Genomic DNA, 18609 nt, shown 5'->3' on the forward strand with positions numbered 1-18609 from the left:
AACACATCAAGTATATACAGTCTCAGGTCATAACCATTCAGTGTAGAAGATGAAGCTGGGGTGATTCACCATTGGGACATCTGTGTGTGTGTGGGTGTTTTCATGTGGTTTTAGCTCATCGTTCTAATTTCAGCCTGACGGATGGTGGGGGGAGGAAGGCCTCCAACACACTCACTGGGAGGGTGGAGCAGGCCGAAGGACAGGTCTGGGTCATCGCTGTAGCGCGTGCACGTCTGACTCGCTGTCGCTGGGACACGTACGTCGGCACGCACGCACGCCAGCCGCTCTGGGCTCAGAGCCTGGACATGGTCCTGACAGACAGAGAGAAGTACTGTGAGACTGACAGGGCCAGAAATAAAGAGAGCCTGGGTCATCACAGCAGGTTCTGTTGACTCTGTACTCTACTACCGTAACCCTAAGGTCAAATTTTTTCTAATCACATTTGAAATGTAAAAAGCTGTGAGAGATATAAAAAAAGGACATGCAAGTACAACACAATGACACTGACAAAAAAACATTCCAAAATATATTATTTACATTCACCTCATAATGAGTGCGACAAGAACAGTGAAAGCCAGCACGAGCAAGGAAGGGTCCAGAGAACACCAACCATCCCTTTCACATAATGAACACTCTCTTTGATGTCTCAACCAAGCCCTAACCACGGCAGAAACACAGGCGACTAGTCTTAAGTTGAACAAGCCTATATTTAAACATGAAAGGTTCCCCATACACAGGACCCACCAGTGGCTGAATGGTATATGCCACCCAGAGGGGCATGCGAAGGTCTTTGCTGTAGCTATTGATGTAGTCAGTCTGGTGCAGGAGACAGTAGTCTGCGTTCTCCATGAGAACTCTGGGGGTTCCGTATGGGAGGTGATACCGAAGCTCCGCTGTGGAACCTGGGGAAGGACAGGAGATGTTTCCAGAAAGACATGAGGAAGACATACACATATTAAAGCGATAAACGTACTATACAATGAGATCCATGGCATCGATTCAAGATAAACACCACATCAACATACTCTATACTCACTAGCATTAGCTTTGAGGAGCTGTTTGTTCAGAGTCTTCTCCTGAAACAAATAATTTTGATAGGTTGTCATGAAATTGGTGTGCTTTGCTGTATTGTCAATGGAAAACTTGCCATATACCAATGTACACTGTGTAAAATAAGGCTGTCCAATCCTGTTCCTGGAGATCTCCTGTCCTGTAAAGTGATTTTCACTCTAATCCCATTTGTGACACACTCTGGTGAAAAGGGGCTGTTGTCATTTCTCAGTTTTTACGGATTGTGAAAGTGCAGATTGTAAGCTTTCAAATTATGTGTCATACATTGAAATCTGTAAATAGTTAAAAAATACTGTTACATTTGCCTGAAAATGCCTAAACAGCATACCCAAAGTAAATTGAAAGCTGTTATTGAACCATTTAGAGTACATGCATGTAAATGGTCTATTTTGAAAAGTGACACTCAGAAGTTATTTCCCCTGTTGTCAGGACCCCTGTAAGTCCTACTGATGTTGAGTAATATAAGCTTGAACACAAGGAAACTGAAAGTTTCTTTCTCCGCCTAGATTTTGTTTTGAAAACAGAGGCCTGAAGAGGCCTAGAGATGGTAGGTAATAGCTGGAAGACAGAATTGGACCACAGCTTGAAGCCTTACCCAATTCAAGTCAAGGTCAAACATAATACCACAATATATTCATATTTGACACATGTTTTTATAAGAGTACATCAAAGCATGCTTTTTGGCCTTTTTATAAGAGTACATCAAGGGCCTTTTGGAGACTCCAAAATGACCCTTTGTAACCAAGGTCAAATACATAGGATAAAAAGGAATTCTTTTTCATATAATTGTTATCTCTAATGAAAGGTGGTACTTAGAACTATCATATATAATAGCTAAATCCCCCATTAGTATTGCTGAAACACAAAAACTGAAGCATGAAAACATTGGAGTGCTTTATCTGATTCCCAGGAAATGCACAAGAAACACAGCTTGTGTATATCTATATTACGCCCAGGACTTTTATTTTGAAGGCTCCACAGATACCTAGCATGTTGGGTATTAGCATTTTCAGCATCTCATTAGCTACAAGGCTAACAAGCTCATTTCAAAAAGCCAGTCAAAGCCAGTTTGAGAAATTTGTTTAGAACGAGTGTGTGTGTGTGTGTGTGTGTGTGTGGGGGGGGGGGGGCACAGACCTAGTTGGCTGTAGAGGGCTGTCATCCGGGCATGGATGGCAAACATGGCAAACAAGGTGTCAATCGAAAGTACAGAGTGTAGTGGCCATCTTCACACTCTCTGATTGTAAATATTTGAATCACAGCTCTTTGTATGAGTGATAGTGCGTGAGAGAGTACGAAAATTGAAATGGCGAAGGAAGAATGAAGCAACAACTTTGTGGCTATGTTTGGATATAAAGTTGGATATAATGTTGAACTACTCGACTTGTTAGATAGTTTGGACCTTTGGGAATGTAACCAGTCAATTTTTGTTCGGATTCTTTGCATACCAGGGGCCTGTACTATGAATCAAGATCAACATGCTCTGGATTACTTTCAGTTACCCGGCTACACAAAGCCTAACAATCACGATAAGCGGTATCACGACGGTGGTTATCAACTCTCTAACTCAACCCAGATCTTTCCAATCTAGAGACGTGCGCGTTCACATAAAGGGGCGGTGTTTGCACCGTATGTCCAATCGCAAACATGGACAAAACAAGGGCCTGTAAGAGGACATAGGCCTGCTACGCCCTCTACGGGGGGTGAGGAGGAGTACAGGCGTCGCCAGAGTGACCAGGTGGGGCGAATCATGCTAACGACTGTGTTTGTACCCTGAAGGTGCTGGCTGAGGCTACAAGAGGGGGGAAGAAGGACGGAGTAGGGGGGATGTCTCTCCAAAGTTATGATGTGTTGAAGGAAGGACGCACATAAAATACAGCATTTTCTTTATTTCGAGCCTCGTCTCTGGTTGTTTCTTTCTTATTACACTGTCACAGTGGAGCTGTATAACATATATGAATCATACAAACGCTCACATTGGTAGAGAATGCGGGCACGCTGACTAAATTCCACAGATAAGGACGAAGAACGGCCGACCAACATGGACGAGGCAATCCTGAACCAGCTGGCAGCGTGCGCCGTCAAACAGACGCTGTTATTGGAGGCAATCCAACAGGATATGGATAAAGAAAAGCCAGAACCGCGGAGGAACCCCCCCAAGCATAAACAACCTCATCCCCAGACTGTCCAGGGAGGATGACATCGAAGCGTACCTCATAGCGTTCGAGAGGACCGCTAGAAGGGAGGGATGGCCAGGCGACGAATGGGTAGGGCTGATCACGCCTTTACTAACGGGACCAGCGCAGGCAGCCTATTATGACTTAAGTGAGGACGCCGATGTTCACTATCACCGCCTGAAAACTGAGATTTTAGCCCGGTATAACCTAACACCCCGGGCACGGGCACAAAGGTTCCACGCGTGGACCTATACAGAGGGTGAGTCTCCGCGAGGGCAACTCTACCAGTTGACACAGCTGGTTAAAGGCTGGCCCAATCAGTAGCCGCAGCGTTAGAGACGATTGCTTGACAAATGTTTGAGGGAGCTACCAACGAGTTTGCTCAGAACGGTGAGTCAGAGCGACCCACAGTCCATGGACGCCCTTGTAAAGGTTATTGACTCATGTGGTGCCACCGAAGCTCTGGTGAAGGCAGGGAGGCGAGAGAGGCCAGCGACAGGACCACCAGTCAGAAGAGACAAACAAGAAGGAAGGCTTACAGCAGAAAGAGAGAGAACAGGAACTGCACCTACCCCATGGCCCTTACAGTGTTTTCGGTGTCAGGCATTTGGACATATGCCTCGGAACTGCCCTATGATAGATGAGCCGATGCCAACAGAGGCCCGCATGCCGAGTCCCCCTCCCCCACAGGACAGAACCCCGCAGGTTCAAGGGACATGCTGGCATACAGAATTGGCACCAGCCCAGAAAACACCGGTGAAGATTGGGGTAATGGAAACATACGCGTTCTTGGATTCAGGCAGAATGGTTTCCCTTATCCAAAAGACTATGACTCACAACAGGCAGCGGTAGAGGGGGAGGTGGCTGTCTCATGTATACATGGGGACACTCAAGTCTACCCAAGAGGTAAAGTAAGAATGATCACCCCTGTGGGACGAATCACTATGCATATGGGGTTCTCCACAAAATTAACGGTACCTGTATTACTGGGACGGGATTTTCCCATCTTTGACAAGCTGTGGGCGAACGCAGAGAAACACAAGAAGGAGAATAAGAAAAAACGAAGCAACCGGTTGCACACGGGTCTGGCCCATAGCCCTACGAATCAACACAAACCAAGGGAAAAGAGAAAGAAACAAACAGGACGCTGTGAGGGTTTCTTAGGTAAAAAAGAGGAAGAGGAAACTGCCCGAAACCACCCGGTACGTTCTTATTTTGGACGGTACGTTTATTTTCTGGGGGAAAATCGAGACAATTTTAGAAAATTCTATGGATTTTTTTCGGAAGGGAAAATAAATTTGAACTCTTTGATGTGAAAACGTTAGCTACCTTAGCTAGCTAGCTACTGGCAAGTAGCTTACATTAGCTAACAACGTTAGCTACCAACTGAAGGTTGTCAGTGCAAGCTAGTAAATGTTAGCCAGAGCCTCATTATGGCTCTGATGTTAGCTCTAGCTACTGTACACTCACATAACGGTTCCAATTCAGCACACCAGCATGAAGGTCACAACCTATAGACAACGAGCCTCTCATCGTCAAATAAGAGGTGCTGCGAGATGATGTCATTAGAAATATCACAGCACTTGCTGCACGGCAGTCGTGTCTACTATAAGTTTGTTGAGGTATACCAGTAGTCATGGCATGTTTGTTATTTGACAGATTTGTAACTATGTATTTCCAAGCTACAGGCATTGAAGTATTTTCCTAGCAATGCTTTATTTGGTAGTGGTTGTCATGTTGACTGTAAGCTGTTTTAGGAAAAGTGATAGTACTAGTACATGTATGTTTGTAACTAGACAGCCTCTTTTTTTTACTTTGTAATAACTATGTATTTCCAGTGGTTTTCATGTTATGTTGCAGTCATGTTGACTAAGTTTTTGAGGAAAAGTACTACTACAGCCTCTTTTTTGAAATTTTCTAACAATGATTATGTATTTCCAAACTACAAGTGTTGAAGTTGTTTCCTAGCAATGGTATATTTGCTGTCCATTTCTATTCCTGATTGCAAGTGACAGTAAAAGATGCGCACTTACACTGGTAGGAACACATTTTGATAGCATATGGACACATTTTGCGTGCTGATTTGGCAATTTTCCGGGGGTACTTTTATACGGGGGGTACTTTTTGTAGATTTTCAGGATTAGTCCGGGGGGTACTTTTATTCCGGGGGGTACTTTTATTTGGGTGATAAAAGTATACATATTTTGCTATACATATAAATCTAATTTAGGTTATAAATAATATTATATATTATTTATATTTATATTTCACAACTTTTTACAGATTGTGAAAGTGCAAATTGTAAGCTTTCAAATGATATGTCATACATTGAAATCTGACGTGAAACATTATATTTAAGCTTACTTGACTCGAGACCAAATCTGCCGATTCACTACCTGATTAGGAGGGGGGATGGTCCGTACTTTGTACAGAGAAACACAGCCTCCATACGAAACATTACAGTTAGTACCACCACACTAGCATAAGTAGCCTAGGGCAAAAACAGCTGCAGTGGCTTCTTCAACACTTAATAATAATTACTTAATAATTTTTGTAATATGCAAGAAAATAAAAACTGTAAAAAAATATTTTCGGCTTCTAGCGGACAATACGGAATGCCGACAAGAGCCTCTTTTCATTGACTGTGTCAAATTTGTGCAAGGGAGTCCTTGCTACATCTGCTGATAGAAAAGCGAATCACGGCCTCAAAAGAAAGGAAAAAATGCTTGATTGTGCAGACAGCAGCAATTGAACAGAAACAGGAGGAAAATAGCTTTAAACTAGCTTTTTCAGGTGTGATTTTGAAAAGATGATGGTGATGATGATGATGGTGATGAAACATATCTAAAAAAAAGTCAAGAAAGCAGGGTCCTGGAATTGGATTGAATGCGAAGATACATATATTTTTCTCTTCACTGCGGTGAAATTACCAGCACTCAGCGCTTCTAAGGATTAACACAAAAACAATCAAACCCTGTCTGAAGGCGTGAAAAGGTCTAGAATCTTTCAAGGGGGATTTCTCTACTAGATCATTCCAGGTTTACGAACATTCAAATACGCGTATATTCTTATTTTCTTATTTATCTTTTGACTAAACTTGTCTCACCAAAGACAACAGAAAGTCATTGTACTTGTATTGAAGTATTGGATTTGTATTCAAATCACAAATGTTGACTTACTAAAATGACTAATGTTATTGTCATAATTTCATCCTAATGCCCAGTATGGCCGCCCACACTGCCTATTTAAATGAGAGAGAGACAGAGATATCTCGAGAAAATTTCAATTTTAGGCTCCGATCCTTAATTGTTACCCCCAGTTTTCTGTTGTCCCTTATTATCTGCCCCAGGCTTGCCCCAATTGGCTTTCCATGACAGAGCTATAAACATTTATCATGTGCATAACCCCTCCCCATACAATGGGGATAGCTTGAAGGCTTTCAAGAGTACAGATGCTTATCAATATGCTGTAGTGATGGACATGCCGGCTATTTTTCGTGAGCCGACTCGTTTGGCTCAGATAACTGAAAAGAGCCGGCTCTTTTGGCTCCCGAACGGCTCTTTAAAAAATTAATGTTTTAACTATGAATTTGACTATGATAGGTGTGAAAACAATTTGCATTAAATTATTAAATGAAATCATACTATACCTTAACCACAACGTCTTTAAAAATGCATTGATTTGTTATGGCTCTCCTCTGAGTTTCGACTACTCGTCTAACTGAGTGTGTACGAGTTGGCTCGGCCCTACCTCATGCAGTATAATTGGTGGACACCGCGTGTATGATTGACAGGAACAGAATGTGAGGATGATCGCATGCACCTTTAGGCCTACAAGTATTTTTTTTATTGTTCTTTTTATTAGTAAATTATTTTAAATACAATTAAAATTCATTATTTCATAATCATCAAATTTGTATAGGCTATATTAATCTATAAAAAATAGAGTTGGCTCTTCGGATATCCCGACGTTCACCTATACGACCCATCACTAATATGCTGAGGCTGGATGGGTGAATGATGTGAAAGTGCGGCTCCTGGCCACCAAGGACTTATATTTAATCATGCGAAATGTAAGTATTATTTAAAAAAAGTCTAATGTATAATTTTGGTGGTAGTTTACTCTGACTTGGTAGTGAGTTGTTAGCTAAGTGGCTAACAGCTAGATAGCACTCATCTTATGAGTTTTTCTTATAACTTTAAGCTAAGTAACATGGCATTTAATTATGTTTGAGGTATAACTTGTCCAGTGGGGCTGAAGTACATTTTTCTTCCAACAAAAAAAAATCCACTTGTCCCGGACAAGATGTGTCGAGCCCTGAGATGTGTTTATGTACGACATATTGCAGGCATGACTGAGACCGAGTCGTCCCGGGGAAAACGCTAGGTTTTCCCCTTTTAAGGTATGCTCATGCATATATAGATGAGCTGCGCGCTGATTGGTTGGTTTTCAACGAGTGAATGGCGCGGACGAAATTAAAAAGAAAGAACACAGGTCAAATTGTTCAAAAAAAGCTTTTTCCGTTTGGCAGTTGAAAAGAACACAGTGCTCTGAATGTTGTTGTATATTGCTTGCTGAAGGTAATAAAGAGCTCAACTTTTCTACACCCAAGCAGGGCCGGAGTGGGCCCACTTTTCAGCCCTGGAGTTTCAGGCCCAAGACCGGCCCTTTTTTTTGTATACCAAACAGGGCCGGATGCAGCCTGCTTTGACTGTGGGTGCAGTGAACTTTTATGGGGGGTATCATGATTACAGAAAGGGATTGTATTATCATATATTGATACCATTTTTGAGACTGCTTAACGATCCGAGTGTTAATCAGGCACGGAGCCAGACGTTGTAAACATTCGGAACTTTGCCCCAACCTAGGACGTATGGGTCTGATGTGATGCAAGATAGGCACTTCTACACTTAATGCTTGCGCGCAAAGCGAAAATTTGTGGCCAGTATTTGAGCGCAAAATACTTTTTTGAGCTTTATGTAAAATGAACAGACGTTTTTCAATTGGTAAAACCTTGTCTTGTGATGCCATCACTCCGGCCCTGCTCCCATCCATCCTCCCTGACGTGTATCGTTACGGTAGGGCTGCCCGTCCAAGATATCGATAGCCAATCTGAGAAAACCTTTTGGAAAAGACGCGCTATGGACCCAACCAACTCTATTTGGGAGGGGAGAACTGCCTCAAATGGTACAACCCATGCAGAGGCTGAGGTGTCAGAATGCGGAACGTGTGTAGCCTACTTTAAGAGAAGATAGACTAAGATAGACGGTACACTAACGTGACAAATGTCCTCGACCGGCCCAAAAGTGAAGCGGCCCACCGGCCCAAAAGTGAAGCAGCCCACCGGGAACTCTCCCGATTCTCCCGATTACCCACCCCAGCCCTGCACCCAAGTGTCTTGGAGTGGTGCAACACTGGAAGTTTTGACATCAGTAAACACATTTATTTATGTAACAAAATTCACTGATCTATACTGAAAGTAGCCTATATCCACTTTATATTTTTGTTCTGTTCGCTAGCCAGACCCTTTTAAAGCAGCTTATTATCGGTTGTAAAAGCGAATTTGCTTCTAAATAATGAAACCAAATGTCCCTATTTTCCTTACTATGCTTAGTTTCATTTAATTGCAAATGCCTTTGTTACTCACATTGCGGTAGGCTACTTAGTAGCTTTAGTTTGACATCAGTAAACACATTCATTTATGTAACAAAATTCAATGATCTAAACTGAAAGTATATCCACTTTATTAATGTTGTTCTGTTAGCTAGCCCCTTTGAAAGCAGTTTGGCTGTAAAAGCGAATTAGCTTCTAAATAACAACAAATAATTTTCCTTTTTTCCTTACTACGCTTAGTTTAATTTAATTACAAATGCAATTAATGCAGTTAATCGCATTAGTTCAATCACGGTAGCCTACTGCACTCCGTTAGATTATAAAAAGGACACCTGCAATATTGAATTTGCAGAGTGCCCAGAGTGAAGGGGCTGGGACACGAAGAAAGCAAGCTGGCGGCAAATTCTTTAAAAATTATTTTATGTTGAAATGCTTATCCAAACGTCAATCGCGGCAGTGCACTCCGTTGGGTTATAAGGAGGACATATGCAGAAAATGAGCTGATTGTGGGAAACTAAACCCATTCTAATTTGTACACACACACAGATTCCTGTGGCCTGTTCCATAAAGGCCGCTCAAAAAGCTGGACTTCCCAAATCCCAAACCTGACTTGAATTAACCTAACAAGTAGGTTGGGGCTAAAGCGGTTCCATAAAGGCCGATTCTAGTTCACGCAATCCGACTAATTCAAGTCATATTCAAGAAGTTAAGATAATTGCACGTGCACCCTATTCTTAAGCAGCCCAAAAGGTAGAACATTGATCATATCGATCCACCACTGCAAAACGCAATGTTCACGGCCACGTGACTTCTTCCTGAAAGAACGTTCCCTTTAAGCCGTGTACTATGTCAGCTCCCTCATCCACCACTTAATCAAAATAAAATGACACGCCATGATTGACATGAACGATAGGCTATGGAGGTCGAGGTAAAAAAAATATAGATTTTTGTTTTAAGTGTAGGTCGAGGTTCTTTTTTTATAGACCTTTACGTCATTGATTAAAAAAACAGACACCCTCTAAACACATCTAAATTGACATTGTTTTAAATAAATAGCCTAGTATTAATCAATATATTATCTAATAGCCTAACTTTTTAACATGGTTTTTGTGTTTTGTGTGTTTTATTGAACTGATAGTGATTTTTTGTTGTTGTTGAATGTCCACGGTAAATCATCGTTTTCCTGTTGTGTTACAGGAACATCTGGTTACATTTAGTAATTTAGCAGACGCTCTTATCCAGAGCAACTTACAGTAAGTACAGGGACATTCCCCCGAGGCAAGTAGGGTGAAGTGCCTTGCCCAAGGACACATCATTTTTGCACGCCGGGAATCGAACCAGCGACCTTCTGATTACTAGCCCGATTCTCTAACCGCTCAGCAACCTTCATTTCTACATCAAAACACTGAGCAACTGTTATGCTTCGTTCGTTTGCAAGCCATGATGTCTGTAGAGGAAAAAACGATATCGCACTTGCATGGTTGTAGCTCAGATTCTCATGGGCGGGCCAGAGAAAGGGGAGGTAACCTTCCTCCTTATGACAACATAAGGAGAAGATTTTCAAAACCGAGCGTTTGAGCTTTCATTTTCTCAAAGGCGGAGAAGAATACCTAGGGCTTGGTTTACACCTATCAACATTTCTAGCCACTGGGGGACCAAAGGCAGATTAGGGGAACTCATATTCATGTTAAATAACCTCCTAAAGTGACATTTTCATGTCATGGGACCTTTAAGACAGTCTAAGGCTAAATCTAGTCTTAACCCTTGTGCTGCCTTCGGGTCACATGACCCAAAGGTTCATAACGAACCATCGTTGTGTTTACCCAATTTTACCCAATACAAAAACAAATTAAAATAATTTTCTTTTAACCTTTGCAATGTGGGGGGTCTGAGACAGCCCAACGGTTAAAAGAAAATGCTTCACTTTGTTTTGGTATGCGGTAAAGTTGTCGCAATACGACGGTGGGACACAATGACTGATGGGTCAGAATGACCCGAAGATAACACAAGGGTTAAACAACTGGCCCCAGGCTAGTTTCGCAGCATAAGTTGCCATAGTAGCTGAGTTCGAACTGGCTTTATGGTACTGAATGAACGGAATGGATGTATCGCAATGGCTGTAGCCCCGTTGCTGTAAGATGCCTCGAATTTGCCCATTCTCATCTGATAACCCTGGTTTGCAGAGGTACACACTCAGTCATTTCAATGAGGGGAAAGGCGGATATCGCGCGCGCCATAACACCAACAGCAGAACGGTTATCCAAATAACAAAGAAGTGTACAACACTCACGTGTTCACGTGTTGCATGTGTATTCACACACATACTTGATGCTATCTACCTTTACATTAGCGACAGTAACTCAGCTGTTAGCTGCAGAGCTAATGTTACAGCCACATTCTAAGGGTAGCAAGCTAGGTAACCATATACAGTAAAGCTACAAAATGATATAGCGTTAGTTAACTTCAGAGCTCCAGAACTACAGACCGGTATCACTGTTACCCTTCCTTTCAAAAACAATTGAACGTGCTGTATCTAACCAACTGTCTAACTTTCTCTCTCAGAACAACCTGCTTGATCCCAACCAATCGGGCTTCAAGACTGGCCACTCCACAGAGACTGCCCTCCTTTCAGTCACCACTGCCCTCCAGTCTGCCAGAGCGGCTTCCAGGTCATCCGTCATCATTCTGCTGGACCTTTCTGCAGCGTTTGATACGGTTAACCACCAGATCCTGCTCGCCAGACTTTCTGAGATGGGCATCACTGGCACTGCACTCCAGTGGATCTCATCCTACCTGTCGGGAAGATCCTACCAGGTTTCCTGGGGAGGCAAACTGTCAGGACCTCGCCAGCTCTCCACTGGTGTCCCACAGGGCTCCGTCCTTGGACCCCTCCTCTTCTCTCTGTACACCACCTCACTTGGACCAATCATCACCTCCCATGGCTTCTCCTACCACTGCTACGCTGACGACACGCAGCTGTACCTGTCGTTCCGCCCGACCGATCCGGGGATCTCAGCTAGGATTGAGGCCTGCCTCACAGACATCTCCGCCTGGATGACCGAGCACCACCTCCAGCTGAACCTCGCCAAAACAGAACTTATCATCCCGGCTAAACCCTCTATCTCCCACGATCTCTCAATCACCTTGGGATCTGCGACGGTGACCCCTTCACCCTCTGCCAGGAACCTTGGGGTTACCATGGACGACGAGCTCTCCCTCACGGCCCACATTGCTGCGGTCTCCCGGTCGTGTAGATTCACCCTCTACAACATCCGGAAGATCAAGAGATACTGATGAAGAAAGTGTTTGTCCGTCTCTTCATAAACGGAGTGACTAAGTTCAGTTGAGTTCTGGATTTTAATACGTATTTATCAATCTGCAGATTGGGAGAGAAAACCAGTCTTCTGACCATAAATGACAACACAACACCAAGCTTAGGTCTCAACCAGGTCTCTCTCAGCTCCGAAAGCCGGAGGACCATCTTTTATAGGGCACAGGAATGTAAACATAGATAGTGACAGTCAGGCAGTAATGACGTTACAACAGTCTCAGAGGAAGAGCTTCACAGCTCCCAACACATGACCACTCAGACTAGAGAGATCATAGTTGGCGCTCTCCTTGTAGTCATGACAAAGGACGTTTACCCAGTACTTTCTCCTGATCACGAACATCTTTTAACCCTGACACATAGACACAATCTACTGTTATTAATAGCAAGCTTACATGATAAACGTACTAACTAGTATCCAATGACTAGTTCTATTGATTAGTGATTAATGTAAGCACACAGGAAATCCCAATTTCTTCCACAATACCTATCTGAGCACTCCACCCAGCTGCTAGTCCAAACACTTGTCCTCTCCAAGTTGGACTATTGCAACTCGCTGCTCGCTGGTCTCCCAGCATGTGCAACCCGCCCTCTTCAGAGGATTCAGAACACAGCGGCCCGCCTGGTCTACAATCTACCCAGCCGCTCACATGTTACCCCGCTCCTCATCTCTCTCCACTGACTACCTATCATGGCCCGTATCAGATTCAAGACCCTGGTATTGACCTTCCGAGCAGTGAACGGGACTGCACCCGTCTACATCAAGTCTCTCCTGCAGCCTTACACCCCCACCCGTCACCTATGGTCTTCTTCAGACAACCGCCTGGTGGTCCCACCGCTCAAGACCGCCCGGTCCCAACACAAGCTCTTCTCCTGCCTGGCCCCCCAGTGGTGGAATCAACTCCCCACCTCCATCAGAGATACTGACTGTCTCTCCACCTTCAAGAAAAGGCTCAAGACGCACTTGTTCCGGGAGTACAACGGTACTTAGGAATGGTTCGCTTGACCCGATGTTAGTTTCCTCAAGGATCACAATGACTCTTCCTTAGAGACTTGTTGCTCTTGTGGTTAGTGGTAACTGATTAAAAGTTTTGTTCTCGCTGTGATATATTGTTTTTATTACTGTTGCTTGCTTTTTTCCACAGGTACACTTGCACTTACAGCGGTTCATGTTGTTTAATTGTAACTTGTTTAACTACATGCTCTTATGGTTCTTCCCTTTGGCACTTACTTTGGTTGTTCACAATGCGTGCTTCATGTTTTGGCTACTCGCGATGTTTTTTGGCTATCTTGTTGTTATGATCAGTGACCTATGCACTTTGTAAAGCTCTCTCTTGGAAGTCGCTTTGGATAAAAGCGTCTGCTAAATGAATAAATGTAAATGTGATCAACAGAAAATGACTAATGTGAAATTGAAAACCAATCTGGATTTGATCTGAAATGTAAAACACTAAATATTTTTTTGTATAAGTATTCACCCCCTCAGGGATAGGATACAATAATATTTCCACCGCACCGAATATCCCTTGGGATGCAGTGAAGTCAATTCTAAAATTATAACGTCAATTATAAATGGAACAGTAGCTTTAAATTTAGGAAAATTTGAGGGTTTGTGTGACAAGGGCATTAGTCTAGGAGGTCACCAAGAGGCATATGGCACCTCTGAAGGAGTTAAAGGCTTCCATGGCTGAGAAGAGAGGGTCTGTGGATACTACAACAGTTTCCCTGGTGTTTCACCAGTTTCAGCTTTATACGAGAGTGGCAAAGATAAAGCCACTTTTGACATCTCGGCTCGTGTTTGCCAAAAGACATGTGGAAGACTGAAACAAAGTGGAAGAAGGTTCTATGGTTTGATGAGACCAAAGTTGAGCTTTTTGGTCTTAACACTAAACGTTATGTTTGGCGTAGAAGCAGAGAAGCTTGATGGTGACAGCATCATGCAGAGGGGATACTTCTCTGCAGCAGGGCTTGGAAGGCTTGTGAAGGTAGAGAGTAAAATTAATTCAACAAAGTACACAGAAATCCAGGAGGTCAACCTGCTACAGTCTTGCAAGAGAACTGTGACTTGGGACAAGATTTGTTGTTGATCAGGGTCAAAAAAGCTTTATTAAATCCACTGTAATTTAATTCTATAAAACAAAACATGAAAAAGTACTTTTTACAGACACTGTACAGACATTGTGGGTACTGGTCGTACCTGTAGCTTGGTGCGGGAGCTGCAGGAGCAGCCCAGGTTGTCTGTGGGGGCGAGGCTTCTGCCCTCACAAGGTGAGTCATGGGAAAGTTCAGCAGGGTAGACAGGCAGGAAAGTGGGGTTTCGGAGGAGGTGGTTGAGACTCCCATGAGTCCCGTTGTTGGGGGCAGGAGGAATGCCTAACAAATCTGACAATGAATATGGAGATTTCAGATATCAGATATTGCTCCAGTGTAGATGTTCGGGGTGTTTGGGTGCAGGACTGTGATATGCTTCAGCCCTGGTCTGCACAGCTAAATCCCCTAAAAGTCACAATATTACAGAAATGAAAGTTTCAGATTCACTTCCCTCAGCAAACAGATGCATGTTTGTGAACAGAGGTCTTACCGCACAGAAGGTTGTAAACTTCTATATTTTCGAAAGGTGGAACAAAGGTTTTGTACTTCAGCCCTGGGCCATAACCTATGAAAATAGTCTGAAAAAGACACATTTAATATTCTGAGAGAAACACAGTATTACATTAATCATTACACATGATTGAACATGATACAACACAGACTGTTTTTACATTGCAACAGGATCTTGTTATTATAATGTGCATAATTGAGGAGAACAGAGGACCACCTTCAGAACCTCTGGCTTTTACCTGAATCCCCACCCAAACAGTATAATTTAAACCTAGAAATGGGCCTTGTGTACATACTTCTTTATCAGTAGCATAACAAAGTAAACAGCATGTAAGTGTTTTGGAATGAATTTAACCGCCATACATGCAGGTGCAATAGTCAGCCAACAGACACCAAAATAATTATAAGATCTAATTTCGAAAATGGGCTGCTATTACGTAAGATAGTAAGGTAACTGTCTGCTGTGCTGTCTAATAAAGTCCCTCGCTGTCTGCAAAGACACTTAAGAAAACAACGTTTCAATACAAACTTTCATGCACCTGTTTTTTTTAAAGAAGGGAGTAAATTCCATGGATAATTATACCAAAGCAAACCACAATCTAAACTACCACAAAGACCAACATGTAGATGGCAGTAAAAAGTACTGTCAAGTACACCATGGCCCATCTAGGAAAACAGCACAAACAGCAGATATCCAAAGGCTGTACTGAAAAGCTGCTGGTATTTCAGCCTGCTTCGTTTCCATTTGAGAGATTTAGTCTGCCTTTAGTCTGAGAATTTTAACTCTTCCTCAAGCTCAGAGGTTGAGTCTGGGCTTGAGGGGATGATTGTTAGGAACCATGGCAACTATTGTTCTCCTATAGCCCACCACACCCCAAAAACTTATTATGGGTTGTGGAATGCATTACATTACACAAATCCAATCAAATGAAACTGTATTGGTTTATCCCTTTTTACAATGTCAATAAATGCTTCACTGTTGCCCAACAATAACCAACCTAAACCCTCAGATGACAAGAAAATACTTAAATAGGACTGTAAAAATGTGCTACAGTACTGTATGTATTTCACTGTGTTTGACTGCTGCTTAGGCTGGTGAAGCCAATCTGATGTTTTTTCTTCCCTTGTGTTTACTGGGGTGTGTATTTTTGGCATACAACTGTATGGTGTCATACAGGGTATCAGTTGACAGACTGGACACTAACCTGCATGTTTTTGAAAACGTTATCCGAGCCATGGAATCCACCAGTGCAGTACTTGATTTCCTTAGGCTGACTGTGGAAGAGAAGAGAGAAAAACAATAATATCAAAGTCTATACACTCACACGTGCACATTTACACACACACAAGTAGTGTCCACTGTAGATACCTCGGTATTCTGTATTTTAGTATTTCTAATATTACTGCTAAATCCCAAGGACGGGTTGGGGATACTTGTATATTTAAGGTTCAAGTTAAGTTTAGAGATGATACATTGTACTGTACTTATTTATTAAAATGTATTACATGTTAGTTTTTTTGTACAGGTCCAAAATCACTACTGCTGTAATAGTTTATAATAGTTAAATTATTGTAAAACAATAAACACATCAGGCTTAACAAACCAATTCAAATTTGATCACATTCTCTAAATAAACAGGCTTTCCAGTACATCGATGGCCATTACTATGCCAGTATGTGTCAGCAGTAGGGTTATGTGAGGGTGTCTTACAGTGCTGCCTGCCAGGCAGGCTTCATGTAGAGATGGGCCCTTTCAATCCGCACATTGTTGGCAAAGTGCATCCGTTTTGGTAGGTGCTCCTTCAGGAAGGGCCTCATGGGCTGGTCTGGGGTCTTGCACTGAAAGACAGACAGACAGGGAGCCATGTAGACAGTTGTGTGGAGGAAAGAGTGATTGGGGGGTGGTGCTTTGTTTGACATCTGGTCAGCCAAGTGGATAATTCTCTCATTCATCGTCTGTATACTACATGTTAAGCGGAGCACTGGAGAAAAATGCCTCGCATACCGATATGTTCTTCACCAGCCCCTCATAGTCAACTGCAGGAGGGACACAGAGACAAAGCAAAAATGTCAGACACTGAGAATTCAAGTGAAGGACAGGGATGTGCTCATGGCAGGAAGTGGATGGAGAAGGGGACTGGAAATTACGCGGTTATCTTACAGGAGAAGAAGTCTTCGGGCAGACGCACAGGTCTGATTCTGGCCGCGGGGCCCTGGATGACGGTGAAGTCCTGGATGTTTTCTTGGTAAGATGAGACGTAGGCGGCCTTCTGACAGGAAGCCTCTTCCATTCCTGCGCTCACAGGAAACACAGTCACTGTTACTGCTGACACTTCAAATTGCACAAAACAGATTTCACAATCATTCTCACCAACAGTAAGAGAGCTTGTAGAAAAAAGTTAATTATATCCATATTTACTTTTTACAGTTTGTCAAATATCAAATCCTGAATACTATTGCCAGATAAACTATGATCTGTTTGCTCATCATTGCACAATTCTGTAAATGTTCATTAATAAACCAGAATTCATAGATAAAATGCAGAAATAAAGTACCCAACTGACATAATTCAATGGCCACAGCATACTTACTTACTTATCCATATGCATCAACTATCCTGTACATGCAGTTCCATGACCATTCCATCACCATTCACAAACTATAAACTAATTTCAATAGATTAAAAACATTTTTGATCAACAGCCTGATGCAGCGCTTATTCCAAAGCCTGTTAACCCTTGTGCTGTCTTTGGGTCACATGACCCAAAGGTTCATAACGAACCATCGTTGTGTTTACCCAATTTTACCCAATACAAAAACAAATATTTTTATTTTATTTTAACCTTCGCAATGTGGGGGATCTGAGACAGCCCAACGGTTAAAAGAAAATGCTTCACTTTGTTTTTGTATGCGGTAAAGTTGTCGCAATACGACGGTGGGCCACAATGACTGATGGGTCAGAATGATCCGAAGATAACACAAGGGTTAAGTGGTGGCCTGAACCACATTTGTCTAAATTCCCAGATGCTAAACATTTCTAATCACAAGAGTGATTAGACACACATGCAGTGCAGATGTTAAAAGCATTTACATTTAGTCATTTAGCAGACGCTCTTATCCAGAGCGACTTACAGTAAGTACAGGGACATTCCCCCGAGGCAAGTAGGGTGAAGTGCCTTGCCCAAGGACACAACGTCATCTGGCACGGCCGGGAATCGAACTGGCAACCTTCTGATTACAAGCCCGCTTCCCTAACCGCTCAGCCACCTGACTCCCACTACATTTACTTTCACTGTGGTGAACTGCTCTTCCATTAGGCTGTTAAGACAAACAAATAATAACTTCTACTTATACATAACTTATACTATGACTCAACCAAGACAAACAGTGGGGCCGACAGTCACTGTAGCTTCTGCACATCCCCACAAAGGAGGGCTGATGGAAGTGAGGGCACATAGTGTAACAATGCAACAGTACAACAGTACAATTCAAACAAATGGACCCCTTCAAACTAACTGAGTTTTGCAGCATGAGTTATTTAATTATGTATCAGAGCAGCAAAATACAATTCAGGCTGCCCACCTAATTTTGTTAGTGTTGTCATGTAGGGCAAAGGATACGTTGCTTAGGGCTGTATTGATGTGCTTAAAATACGGTTGCCATTTTTCATACATAATGTATACCACAAAGACCAAGTATGTAATGTTTTTTTTGTTACCACTGGCCCCCCAGTGGTGGAATCAACTCCCCACCTCCATCAGAGACATTGACTGTCTCTCCACCTTCAAGAAAAGGCTCAAGACACACTTGTTCCGGGAG

General features: G+C 42.7%; 1 protein-coding gene across 2 annotated transcripts in view; it reads right to left on the reverse strand.

Moving 5' to 3' along the window:
* The window catches only part of enpp1 (ectonucleotide pyrophosphatase/phosphodiesterase 1), a 34828-nt gene that overhangs the window by 7660 nt on the left and 8559 nt on the right, over positions 1–18609 (reverse strand). For both annotated transcript variants that reach the window (XM_067241641.1, XM_067241642.1), the window contains 9 exons: positions 16952–17083; positions 16796–16827; positions 16502–16629; positions 15996–16065; positions 14771–14858; positions 14387–14571; positions 1037–1076; positions 745–902; positions 176–311 (listed from right to left, as the gene is read on the reverse strand). In XM_067241641.1, the coding sequence (XP_067097742.1) occupies positions 176–311; positions 745–902; positions 1037–1076; positions 14387–14571; positions 14771–14858; positions 15996–16065; positions 16502–16629; positions 16796–16827; positions 16952–17083 (969 nt within the window). The remainder of the gene's footprint in view (positions 1–175; positions 312–744; positions 903–1036; positions 1077–14386; positions 14572–14770; positions 14859–15995; positions 16066–16501; positions 16630–16795; positions 16828–16951; positions 17084–18609) is intronic.

The sequence above is a fragment of the Osmerus mordax genome, chromosome 8, assembly GCF_038355195.1.
Source record: "Osmerus mordax isolate fOsmMor3 chromosome 8, fOsmMor3.pri, whole genome shotgun sequence".
NCBI classification, from domain to species: Eukaryota; Metazoa; Chordata; class Actinopteri; order Osmeriformes; family Osmeridae; genus Osmerus; species Osmerus mordax.